Source organism: Prionailurus viverrinus, chromosome A1, assembly GCF_022837055.1.
Source record: "Prionailurus viverrinus isolate Anna chromosome A1, UM_Priviv_1.0, whole genome shotgun sequence".
In the NCBI taxonomy this organism is placed as follows: Eukaryota; Metazoa; Chordata; class Mammalia; order Carnivora; family Felidae; genus Prionailurus; species Prionailurus viverrinus.
Window position 1 is genome coordinate 153,719,460 of NC_062561.1, and position 12,896 is coordinate 153,732,355.

Consider the following 12,896-nt stretch of genomic DNA (forward strand, 5'->3'; position numbering starts at 1 on the left):
TAAATTCATAACATATGTTTCAGTGTATGTCAATATTCAGTTCTCCCTCTGTCTGCCCCCAGTCTTGCACAGGGCACAAATGATATGTGAACCGAATTATTATCCCAAGTGAAATGAGCAGAAGTTTTACACAGTTACTTTTGCTTTCATGGAGGCCTGGTCCTCCTGGCATCATGGTAATAGTGTAGTGGCAGGAGTTGAGTTTGGGACTGATGATGCAGTAAAGTTGATCTTGAGTCGTAGACAACTTTTCTGTGCCCTTTTTAGCTTTCTGATTTTTTTCCTCATGCTTCCTCAAAACTAGTTTTTTACTGTGTTATAGACCCTATATCTATATAGGGTCTGTGCCAATATTAGTAAGCTTTTAGTCTTTTGAAAATATCCAATATCTCTATCCAAGTACCTGCAGAAAATCTCTTTGTAAGCAAAAGCTTATTCAGAACGTTCTCTGGATCAGATATTATCCAAGCTATTTTTCATCTTTCCATACGAACATGACAGAATTTCCTTTTTGATGATACTTGAAAAGTAAGGAAAAGCTTGAAGAAGTGTATAATGTCTGAATTTTGGTGATGCCAGTTTAGAAATCTGTTTGCACCACTAATTCCAGACTCAATTCTTTATCTCTTCTGTATTCAGTTAAAAAACAAAAGGTCTTACAGCACAGACAGTTAATTTAACACTATAGGGCGAAAGAGACATTATTAGTCATGGACACAATTCCTCAAGGTTCAAAACAGCTGTAGGTTGTGGAAGGCTGGTGGAAATTAGAAGGTTGTATAGTTTGTATAGTACATAATGGATGAGCAACTCAAAAATAGGAGGCATCAGACTCTGTGTGGAAAGTTGAATGAAAGTGAAGAAAGGAGAATCTGAGACATGAGCTCCTCATTCTTCACCAACCCTCTCAGCTGAGTACATTAGTCTGAGATACAACTTTTGGCAGGCTTAGGGTTTGCTAATGTGCTGTCCCAGTTGCAAACCATCTGAAAGCAAAGAACGACTCTTTGTGAATGGGGCAGTTTGATTTAGCAGATGCTTAAGGAACCCAGACAAAAAGGCTTAGAGACTAGGAAATAAGCCTTGGAAAATTAGCATTTTCCTTTGGATCAGTTCATTTCATAGCCTTCTATATCTTCTTTCTTTGTGTTTTCAAAAATATTATATTTAGAATGAATTCTGTAGCTTTTTTGATAAATGTAAGCTATGACTTATTTTCCTTCTTTTTAGAAAGTTTTGAAGGAAAAATACATTGAGTTTTTTTTTCTTGATATAAACAGTATTATTAGTTTAGCTCTTTCTGAGCGTATGGGAATGAGATTGTTCATTTACAAACACATGCTGACTCACACATGGCCATATATTTTAGAAACATCTTTGCCTTCAAGCAATGCACTTATATTTATATGTGATTCAAATATATAAATTTTATGTGTTTCTTCTTTGTGATATTTTTTAAGATAAATAGTAATTTATATGTGCACATATATAATCCTTTTCTCTAGAAAGAATGACAGTTATGTGGCTTTTACTGTTTACCTTTACATTGTATTTATTTTATAAAGTAAATGCAGTATACTTACATGTTCTATTTTACTTGAATTAGTCTACATACCATATTTGCGGGAGAATTGGTCAATCTGATTTCTTTGTTTTCTTTTACTCAAATGACGTATTTACCAAATATGTAATTTTTCCTATCTTTGTCTTCCTGTATGTGATTTTTAAAACAAAATGTATGACATTTAAAAAAGGCGTTTACTTTTGCTCTATAAAATATATATTGTTTATCATAAAATGTGAGGTTGTATGTTGGATCAGAATTAGTTCTGTCCACTTGTGGAAAATCATCTTAAATTGCAAGTCTCTTCTGGTGGTACTTACTCGCATCGTTTCCACATTACAAAGCCTAACAGAGGGCTCTACAGAGTGGGAGGTCCATAATGTCTTACTAAGTTCAAAATTGCTTTTCAACTTAAAATCTCTATGATTTTTCCAGTCTTGTAGTGATTGTCTGTTCCTATACTTCTCAAGTGAACACTGCATGGGTTGATCAGCTGAATTTTGGAAAGTTAGAATATTAAGATGCTGAAGGTTTGTAATATACCAAGATTCCTATAGAGCTCATCCTGTGTTGGAGGGGTGAGTCGACAAACATTTACTGTGTCTCAGCTGCAGTTTTGGGTCTATGTCATGGCTGGGAAAAGGCTGAGAAGACCACAGACTCACAAGGACTTTGCTGGAAAGTAAAAGTCTGGAGTGCATAAAATGATGAGCAAGAAACATGTGAAATTTATGATAAAGTTCTAAGTTTAGTGAGGTTAATAGTAGAAATTCAGAAAGAGATAGAATAAAGATGACTGTAAATACCAGGAAATCTTCTGGAAAGAGAGGGAGATTTGACTGGTGTTTAAGAGTAGGTGCACTTTGGACTTGTGAGATGATGAGAGGCCATTCTAGATGAGAAGAACACCATGAAAGTTATTCTAGTGGCCATGTTCATTAAGTACATACAGGGATAATTTGTGTTATACGTAGGCTGTTTTTCTTTGAACAGAAAGACATGTTAAGTTACATTTGGAGTTCTGAATGATCTTCTGATACTGAATTTTCTCTGTCAGGGAAGGGGGAGTGGGTGACTGATTGCAGGTGTGGTGAGTGGAAGAGAAGAATGAGATATGGGCAACTCTATTTGGCTTTAAAGTCAAGATAGTTGGGTATAAGTGATAAGGAGGTAAAGAAGATGGCAGTGTTGGTGATGTTAGTGGTGACGGGACATGGAACAGAGATACTGATTTCTGTTTTGGACATTCTGTCTATAAGGTGTCTGTGTGACATTTAGATGATGTCCTGTGACAGTTGATTATAAAGATTTAGAATTTGAAGGAGAGATCTAGGGATTTTTAAGGAGAGTGTATGAAATTATAAAGAGCTTAGGAAGAACCTTGGGGAATAATAACTGAAGAGCAAAAAGAGCCCAAGAAGCCAGTGCAGGAGATTGAAATAGGATGGTGAATGAAAGAGGAGGTGAAATTGCCAAGTTTATTTGTGAACTTTAGCCGTATTTACTTTGGTGCCCTGTGCTATTATGACTTTTTTTTTTCAATTTAAAAATTTCTGTTCTTTAAAATTTTTCATTGTGTTTGTTTCTTTGTTTATTATAGTTGGAAACTGTGGAGTTGGTGAACATAATTCCCCCAATCCCACCTATAAGTCCTAGATTTGGGAAAATCCAAAATATTTCTTTAGTGGTTACTCCGGACATTGCAAATGGAGAAATTGGCTTCATTAGCAACCTTCCAATCATTTTGCATGAACCAGAAGATTCTGCTGCTGAAGTGGTAAGTAGGCTTGTTCTCATTGATGGGGCCTAATGAGTCTTGAGATAATGCACAGACACTATTTTTTTTTTTTTTTAGTATTAACATACAAAAGCAACAGATCTTTTTTTTTTTTTTTTAATTTTTTTTTTTCAACGTTTATTTATTTTGGGGACAGCGAGAGACAGAGCATGAACGGGGGAGGGGCAGAGAGAGAGGGAGACACAGAATCGGAAACAGGCTCCAGGCTCTGAGCCATCAGCCCAGAGCCTGAGGCGGGGCTCGAACTCACGGACCTTGAGATCGTGACCTGGCTGAAGTCGGACGCTTAACCGACTGCGCCACCCAGGCGCCCCCAAAAGCAACAGATCTTGAAAAGCACCAGCATTTACAGCAAGTCTTCAATATGTCATTTGATATAAATAACTGATGAGGATGTGATTTTCCATCATCTTTTGCCATATTTGAAAAAATAAAATTAGAATTAATCGCTCATGGCCAGAATTGAGTATTTTGACGTGGCTACTTTTAGGTATTGCTATGACATTTGACAGAGTGATAGCCAAATATATTTTTTTGTTGCCAAGTCATGTGTACCTCAGGTATCCTTGGCCTGTTCCATTTCTTAGCATTCCTTATGTTTGCCTCCTGGGGCAGGACTGGGGTGGCTGCCTTGGGTTCTCTGCTTGGTGATGGAAGTGATGGTGGTAAAGTAGTGGAATGCCAAATCCTAGGAATTTTATATTATATATATGGGTAAATTTTTGTGTATGCGCACACACACAAAAGCATACTCATATATTCAGCACCCCTACCTGCTCCCTACCCTAATTGAATTTTCCTGCCATCTATCCAGGGATGGCTCTAACCTTCAGCTTTACCATCTTCTGAGTCACAGTCTATCCCTGAGACCCTTTCCAAGTCTCTCACACTTCTGTTTGATTTAAAGTAGTTTGGGGTTCAGATCAGAAAAGAAGATAACTGTTTTTGTTATCAAAGCCTCATGTCAAAATGGGGTGTCTGCAACTTCCTTTGTTTGTATATTTCATTCTATAAATAGGCAGAGAAGCTAATTTTTTAAGATGGTTGTGATTTTTTATATTTTTTCTTAATACTCTGTTTCCTTCTAAAAACTAAAAAAAAAAAAATTAAAGAGTGGATTGCTTTCTTTCATTCATCTGTCATTGTACCATTTCATATTTTTCCCTTGAGAGAAGTAAGTTTTGAGGGAAAATTTTGGGCTCTATGAACCTGAATTCTTCTCCTTCTGGGAAACAGAAAGGGTGGAAATTTCCCTTGGTTCTGTTTCTCTGTGTTTCATCTGTAGCCCAGGCCACACCCATTCTTCAGGGTGATTAAAAGGCTCAGCCCTCTGTTAATTTTTTTTGTCTTCCCTAAATATCTTATTTTGCTCCCTAGTCTCCAGCCCTGACTATTGCTAGTCAAATTAACAGAATGGTTAGTGAGGAAAATATCTTCCATTTTTCAAGATGAGATGTATTAAAAAAGCAAAGAACAAAGAAAGTACTTTTTTTAGGGGCTTAAAAAATGGCATATCTACCATTAAGTATTCATTTATATTCTTTATTTGAAAAAACTTTATCATTATCTATAATTTATCCTTTTATTGTGTATATTTGAAATATACTACACTTAAAACTACCAAATATAATTTGTTTCAGAATTATTATAATATCCTTTATTTAGATCCTACAATGGAGAGGCACTCTAATCCTCTCCACAAACTTAGAAAATAGGGAAACTCTAGCTTCATTTCACTTGTGGAAATTGAGGTCAGGGAGGTTAAGTAACTTGTCCAGAGTAACCCAGAATTATGATTTGAGTATCTGGTTTTGTTTCTACTGCATTTATTGTGTGGGTTAGAAACATTTATTTCTGGTATTACTTTGTATTTTTGCCCTCATCATTTTAGGATGCCTCTCACATAATTTTCTAGTTTTACTTACAAAAGCTCATTTTTCAGTTTATATTGTGATACTACGTTAATTCTTTTTTCAGAGAAACTGCAGTGGAAATGTATTCTTCAGGCAGATTGTTCTGTTTTTCATGATTTTTTGACTTTTAAAATATTTTTCTTTTTATTAAGACAAATCCCAGGTTAGGGATACTTCTGGGTGGGAGCAATTTCGTAGATAAATTTGATTAGCAAATACTAATAAGAATTAGCTATATCTAAAATTATTTTTATGCTTAAACAGAAGGCTTGTTCAGTTGTATTTTTAATGTCATCTAATAGTTGGCTTCTCTATGCAGAATGCATATATTCATAATTCACATAATAACATGTGCATGCCCTAACTGAAAGCTTATATAATTTGTTAGCATATGTTTCAGAAGAAATTGTTCCATTTTTTTTTCTTTGTATAAGGTCTACATTCCCTTACATCGAGATGGAACTGATGGCCAGGCTACTGTCTATTGGAGTTTGAAGCCCTCTGGCTTTAATTCAAAAGCAGTGACCCTGGACGATATAGGTCCCTTTAATGGCTCTGTTGTGTTTTTATCTGGGCAAAGTGACACAACAATCAACATTACGGTCAAAGCTGATGATACACCGGAAATGAATGAGACGGTAACACTTTCTCTAGACAGGTAATAACCCGTTTAGTTTATGTTTATTTAGTAACATGTGTATGTTATATGTTCAAGGTCTCTGAAATAATTTTTTGTTTTAATTATTTCCTCCATATAAAGTAAAAAGAAAAAACTGAGTGGATAACATTTTGCTCCTCTTCTGACGTTTTGTTTTTTGTTGATGGCAACTATGAGTGTTATGACATAGTGAACTTTTACCCTGCTATTCATTATGAGGAAACATTACAGGGGAAATTTATGAAAGATATCAGATACATCATAAGCATAGCTAATATGTTGCTATATTAAAAAAGTAGGCAGCAACAAATCTAAAATGTTAGGTTAAGCAAACAGCTCTGTTGGCTTCATTTTCAACAGGGGAGAGGATTAGAGCTTTATTTTGAGTGAGTAAAAAGAAAGCGTTAATCTTTATATAATGAAATTCTCTTTTAGCATAGAATGTGAACGCTAAGAAGTATTTATATTTTTAAAGAATCAAAAGTACAAATTTAAGAGGTATTCTTCTGTAATAATGAGAATTTACTTAATATTTCTCAGTGGATAATTGGTATTAGGAAAATATTACAGTCTACTAAAGAGAATTTTTTTTAAGCAATTCAAAAAATCTCCAAAAATGAAAAAGAATACTGTATTTAACTGATGTCAGTTAATTTAAAAAAATCAAGATCAATCTTATGTACTGTAATTCCCTATATTAAAGTTGATACATATTAGAGGGGGTTAGTGTGATTGGAGGGCTTTGTAAAATTCATATTTTATAAACAATAAAATTCACAGATAAATTTAATTGGCATTATCTTATATTACATGAATCAGGAGTGAAATAGTAATCATTATTTTATGGAAGCCCTGATCCTCTATATTTTACCATTAGGTTTTTCTTTGTAGGTATTTTGCGTAAACATATTCCATAAACCTGATTAGTAGCTCTTCTTTATGTTGAGGAAAAATAAGAATGTACGGAATACATTTACAGAATGTCTGCTATGCATTTTGTTTTCATAACCGTTTTATGTGTACTTTTTTACGTGAAAAGTAACGAAACAACAACAAAGTGAACAAACAAAAAAGCAACAACCAAATGCAACACTCACACTGTCCAAATGACTTATGTTTTAAATACGTATTTCACATTAAATCTTATGGAAAGGTATTTCAAATGACTCAAGAAAATCAGTGAAACGTAATGTAAATGAAAACTGAAAATGATTATTTTTTCACCTACATTCTTTTTCTCTTAGTTAGGTTTGAGGACTTCTTAAATCAATAGACAGTCTTCAAAAATAAACTGAAAGAAAATGAACAGCAGTTATAAACCAGACATATAGCAGTTCATAGAAATTGTTAATGAGTTTCCACTTTGGCCAAATGTTTAAAGAATGATTTAAATTTCATCTCTGAAAGTTCATAGTGACTATAATTCCATCAAAATAGTCAATTTTAACTTTATAATATAAACCTTTAATTAAATATAATTTTTATGTGTTTATTTCTCTGTCTCCCATCGGCAAAAACAATACACAAGAAGTACAAATCATGGAGTAGAGAATTTCAGGAATTATTAGTTCCTCTCTTTTCAAATACAGGAAATTATTTCAATTTTATATTAAAATGTTTTAATTCAATTAGCAACTAGTGCTTACTTGTATTAGTTGTGCATGAACAAGAATGAGCAAAGTACCTTTGAGTGTTCTAAGACATATTTAATTAAATAAATATGAGAATAAAATCTTTGATTGGAAATAATATATTTTACCAAAACCTCCATCTCACTTTTGCAAATTTTTAACAAAACTAAAATGAAAGAATGAATGGTAGTAAGTATTATTACGTTATGATATAATAGTGCAACAAAAATAATTAACACTTTATTGTGGTACATTATACACTTTTTCTAAAGTCAAATACAAGTTCTCTGTAGTACAGATAAAAGTTGCTCTGGAGTTAAACAGTTTATGATGCTTTCAATATCTTATCAGGTAAAAAATTTTTTACTGTTTAGTTTTCCCCAAATCAGAAAAGACATTATTTTTCCAATTTATTTCAGAAAACTTTTTGTATATGTGGTGTATAACCCCATTTTTACAATGTTATTTGACTTTAAAAATGAAGCCCTTGTGTTGTGCATGTTGACATGTGTTTTTTGAGGCTGTTTGAAAATGCAATACATTGTATATTTGAAAGTATTTAGATTTCCTGATACTAAGTTCTTTGTAAGTAATAGTTGTCAAAATTAAAAGATAAACTGCTGTCTTATGGCTTCTTGAATATATTTCTATGCAAATGGGAAAGGTATGTATTTCTTTGCTTATAGAGTTTTAATTTTTTCAAAGAACAGTTGGCTTTAGATCTGAGGACAAAGATTTTTGTTTTTTTAAAAACCTCATTAAAGCTACTAAGTAATTATAAGTCAGGCTGAATGAGATTTGCTCAGCTGCTGCGGTCTGTGAGCATGCACAGTGCTTGGCAGGCCTCCGCGCCTTGGAGCAGGCCTGGAAAGGAATGTCTTCAATGGGTGTTGACATGCTGGCTGGCCATGGGGTCATCCTTCCCAAGTGGGAACTGCTGAACCTCTTGCTAGCATTTGTCAATAGCAAAGAAACCAATGTGCAGAATTCCCATAAAGTGTACATTACTGGCTCATGGGGGAAAAACGAAAGGCTTTCTTTAGCTTTATTTTTACTCTGTCATTCAAATTCCTAGCAGTATTAGTGAGATTTTGGCAAATGGTGTCTCTGTCTCCTTTTTCGTCCCTCCCATACTTCTTTCTGTGTTGACAGGGTAGAAACCAAAAGGTTTGTCGTGTTTTTTGGGTAAGTGTACAAAATAATGACTGGGTTTTTTTTTTTGTTTTTGGTTTTTGGTTTTGGTTTTTCAACCTTTTGCTTTTCCAGCCATTGTTTTGGACAAGGCTGTGGTTCTGCGTGGTTCTGCATGACCACAGGTCTTGAGAAATTTTGCTTGATGCCTGTGCATGTTTTGTGTGTAGTTTCATTTTCTAATGGTAAGAGGAACGTGTATGAAATATGGGCAGATTTGTTATGAAAATCATATGACTGCATTAACAATATAACAAATAGCTGTCCTATTATTTGGACTGTCTCTTCTGTGGCCATGAGTATGCTAGGTGTTGGTTGTCCGATATCCAAAAGCTAGAGAAGGATGTGAATTCTGATTCTCTTTTACGTAGGAAGTGAGCTGTCTTTTCTACGTATTAATTGTGGCTTCATTGTAATTTTGAGGTCTGATCATGAGTACTTTTTGGTTTAGCAGACAGTGACATTTGGGAAGGTTTAGAGCAGATTGCAGGATTGAGAATTCTCAGAGTATGCTGGCTTTTAAACCCCCAGAGCCTTGCCTCCCAGTCCCTTTGATCATTCTAATTACACATTGAACATAAAAACCAGAAATGAAAAAAATAATCTGGTTTTAAATATGTTCTTTTGAGAGATGTATTGGAATTGTTTACCAAGTCATACATCTCAGTTCCATTCTATTCCATATTTTTTGGTGTATGTCCTATATTTTCTTATATAATAACAAAAAATTATGAGGTTAAAATTGAAGTGAATAGAACCATATGAAAGGTCACAAAATATTTCTAAAATCTAATCATAATTTCATTTATTTTTTATCTGTGTGGTTTGCTTTAGTCCATGCAGTTACCCAACTTTTATTTAGTTAGTATAATCTAATGTCATGAGTTATTTAAAAAAAAAATTCAAGTGTATGTAAAGTCAAAACAATTTTATTTAAATATATTTTCTAACTACATGTTACAAATTAAATTTTTCTAAAACTGTGAACAAATTTCTAGATTTGATACTTTATAAAAATATATTTATTGCCTTTGATTACTGTATTTTTGGTGTACTTAGGCAACATGCGATTTCAGTCAAATATGAAAGATATAAAGAATTCAGAAATAGAAATTCTTCCATAAATGTTATGAGTAAAACTATTTTGATTCTAAGTGATTTTAATACACTTAATTCAGTTTAAGTTTAACTCCTAGTAACATTCATATTCATTTTCTGAAAATGTTGTAAATATTATAAGTAAGGCTACAAAATTGAGAAGTAAGATTATAGGTGGCGGATGCCTTTTTCTCCCCTTTGCCTTTTACAGGGTCAGTGTGGAAAATCAAGTGCTAAAATCTGGATATACTAGCCGTGACCTAATTATTTTGGAAAATGATGATCCTGGGGGAGTTTTTGAATTTTCTCCTACATCTAGAGGACCCTATGTTATAAAAGTAAGTATTAGAGAAACTTCCATCTATTCTGTACTCACAACTTGAGGAGAACAGTCTTGATGGATTTGAACTTTTGTGGATTTTCATTTTTTTTAAGGAAGGGGAATCTGTAGAGCTCCATATCACCCGATCCAGGGGAGCTCTGGTTAAGCAGTTTCTACACTACCGAGTAGAACCGAGAGATAGCAATGAATTCTACGGAAACACAGGGGTGCTAGAATTTAAACCTGGGGAACGAGAGATCGTAATCACATTGTTATCAAGATTGGATGGGATACCAGAGGTACAGGATTTTTTTTCTTGTGCTTTTGTGGAAAGCTGATAGTATCTAGTACATTATGAGTGTAGATATTTTGAACATTGACAAGGAGATAGAGGAATGGAAGTGAGCAAGAAAAGATTGAGAAGTATTTATGTTTGGAAAAGAAAAGAAAAACAAGTTTAAAAAGCAAAAGAAGATTCATTCAACTTTGAATTGCATGTTTGTCCTACATAAAGAAATACCAAATGGTCTGAAACTTTCAGTGATTGGTTTTCATAAGTTTACTTATGTTAAGCCTTATTGTATGTAACCTGTTTGAACGTGTAGTGATATGGGTTTGAAGTGTTTCTGTAAAATCACATTTTTAAAGGAAATAAAGTTAAGTTTTGTATTAATGGAACCACATATTGTTCCAGCATGTTTGCACACCAGCGTGTATGTAGCTTTGAAATTAATTTTATTTTATTTACATGTGCTAGTTTAAATGACTAGATCATCAGTGATATGTCCAAGCCTTCTTACTGTTTCAGTATAGTCTCATGGCTTCTCTTTTCTCTTTTTGGATAATATGTACTTTTATATCTGATGTCTCCCTTACCCGACAGGAGAATGTTAAACAATTGTTTTAGAAATAATATTAGCTCTTCTGTTTTCTCAGTGAGTGGTATGTTTCTGAAAAATAGGTAGTAGTAGTATTTCTGATTATCTGTATTTTATTTGCTTTGAAGTTTTGAACTTTATATCTTTCCTAATTTGACATGTTCACTTTAGTTGGATGAACACTACTGGGTGGTCCTCAGCAGCCATGGTGAACGGGAAAGCAAGTTGGGAAGTGCCACGATTGTCAACATAACAATTCTAAAAAACGACGATCCTCATGGGATTATAGAGTTTGTTTCTGATGATCTAATTGTTATGATCAATGAAAGTAAAGGAGACGATACCTATAGTGGTAATTTGTTCTGCTTCTCATATTCTAGTATTGTTTACTAAAGAGGAAATTAACCACTTTTTATTTTATTTCTTTAGCAAATAGTTATTTTTACTTGTCCATCTGCCTTAAAATTACATGTAGTGCAGACATTGGTGTTTTTAAAAATGACGTTTAGGATTCCTATTTTTATTTCTTACCTTAGTATTGTAATGATAATGATGTAATGATAATGATGGTCTCAGTTATATTTTGATTTCAGTTAACCACATGTGGTAGAATCCGAACGATAGGATTCAAATAGGAGAGACTTTAAAACTGAGAATTAGTGCTTGGGAGCTAAGTGCAGTGGCATGAAATGAGAAGGAGCTTATTTTTAGAGCAGCGTCTGTGTAGGTGAAAAAATTACTTTTGAGTGTACAGCTTCCTCTAGCAGCTTTAGCAAATATCCTTTTAGAACTTTATGATAGGTGAACCTGATTAATCACCATTTTGTTCCCTGTGGTGAATGACTTTTAAATCCCCGAACTGTGGTAAATAAGATCAAGTCCATTTATTGCACAAATTTTATACCTGCAGAAAGAAAACTAGGTTACCACATTTAGATACATACTTTGAACCCATGTAAGCAAATGATTGGCTTTTATTAAAAAGAGGTCTTATATTTACTTTTGTTTTTTAAGCAGTTTCTTTACTTATTTTATGATCGTTCAATATATATTCATGTATATTATACACATTTGTATTTCACAGCTGTTTATGATGTAGTAAGAAATCGAGGCAACTTTGGTGTTGTTAGTGTATCATGGGTGGTTTGTCCAGACTTTACACAAGATGTGTTTCCTGTCCAAGGGACTATTTTCTTTGGAGATCAGGAATTTTCGAAAAATATCACCATTTATTCCCTTCCAGATGAGGTAAATGTTGCATATATTAACTCTCTTTATGTGTTGTCATTGCTTAATAATTACTTTTTATTTAATAATTAATCATCTGGCAATACATCTTGTCATGAAGATATGTCAGAAAGAATGCAGGCATGATAATGTCTGAATAGACACCAAAAGAGAAATACTTTTTGTTTCCCTGAAGGCATTTTTAACTCTTAGAACTCACGGTTGCCAGTAACATGCACAGGTGTCAAGGTTAGGTTGAGGTTAAATGTGCCGCTTGTGCTTTGGGCCTTTGAAGACAAGGGTGTACCATCTATTAAGTATGCTCTTGGTGCATTCTCAGAATCGGAACAAAGGACCAGATGGATCATGGACCCAGAGTGGTGCTCATGTTATTGGTAGTGAAGAGAAAGAACTTAGTAACAATGGGAGTGGACTTTTCTGAGCTGAGCTGTGCTTTAAACAGTCACGAAGGCTGTTTACTTTCCCTCAGGCTTGTTCCTTGAGAGAAAGACTTCCAACATGCTTCCATTTTAGGATGCAGAGAACACTAGCTTGCATGGATGAAATGAAAGAGAAATGGTGTTCACCTATGGATTTATATAGACTCAGAGATGGT

At 33.8% G+C, this 12,896-nt stretch overlaps 1 protein-coding gene across 1 annotated transcript in view; it reads left to right on the top strand.

The window, feature by feature from the left end:
• The window catches only part of ADGRV1 (adhesion G protein-coupled receptor V1), a 563,604-nt gene that overhangs the window by 56,668 nt on the left and 494,040 nt on the right, over nucleotides 1–12,896 (top strand). Inside the window, exons 10-15 of the mRNA XM_047878513.1 lie at nucleotides 3,165–3,341; nucleotides 5,710–5,933; nucleotides 10,065–10,191; nucleotides 10,289–10,474; nucleotides 11,225–11,405; nucleotides 12,138–12,301. Coding sequence (XP_047734469.1) covers nucleotides 3,165–3,341; nucleotides 5,710–5,933; nucleotides 10,065–10,191; nucleotides 10,289–10,474; nucleotides 11,225–11,405; nucleotides 12,138–12,301 — 1,059 coding nt within the window. The remainder of the gene's footprint in view (nucleotides 1–3,164; nucleotides 3,342–5,709; nucleotides 5,934–10,064; nucleotides 10,192–10,288; nucleotides 10,475–11,224; nucleotides 11,406–12,137; nucleotides 12,302–12,896) is intronic.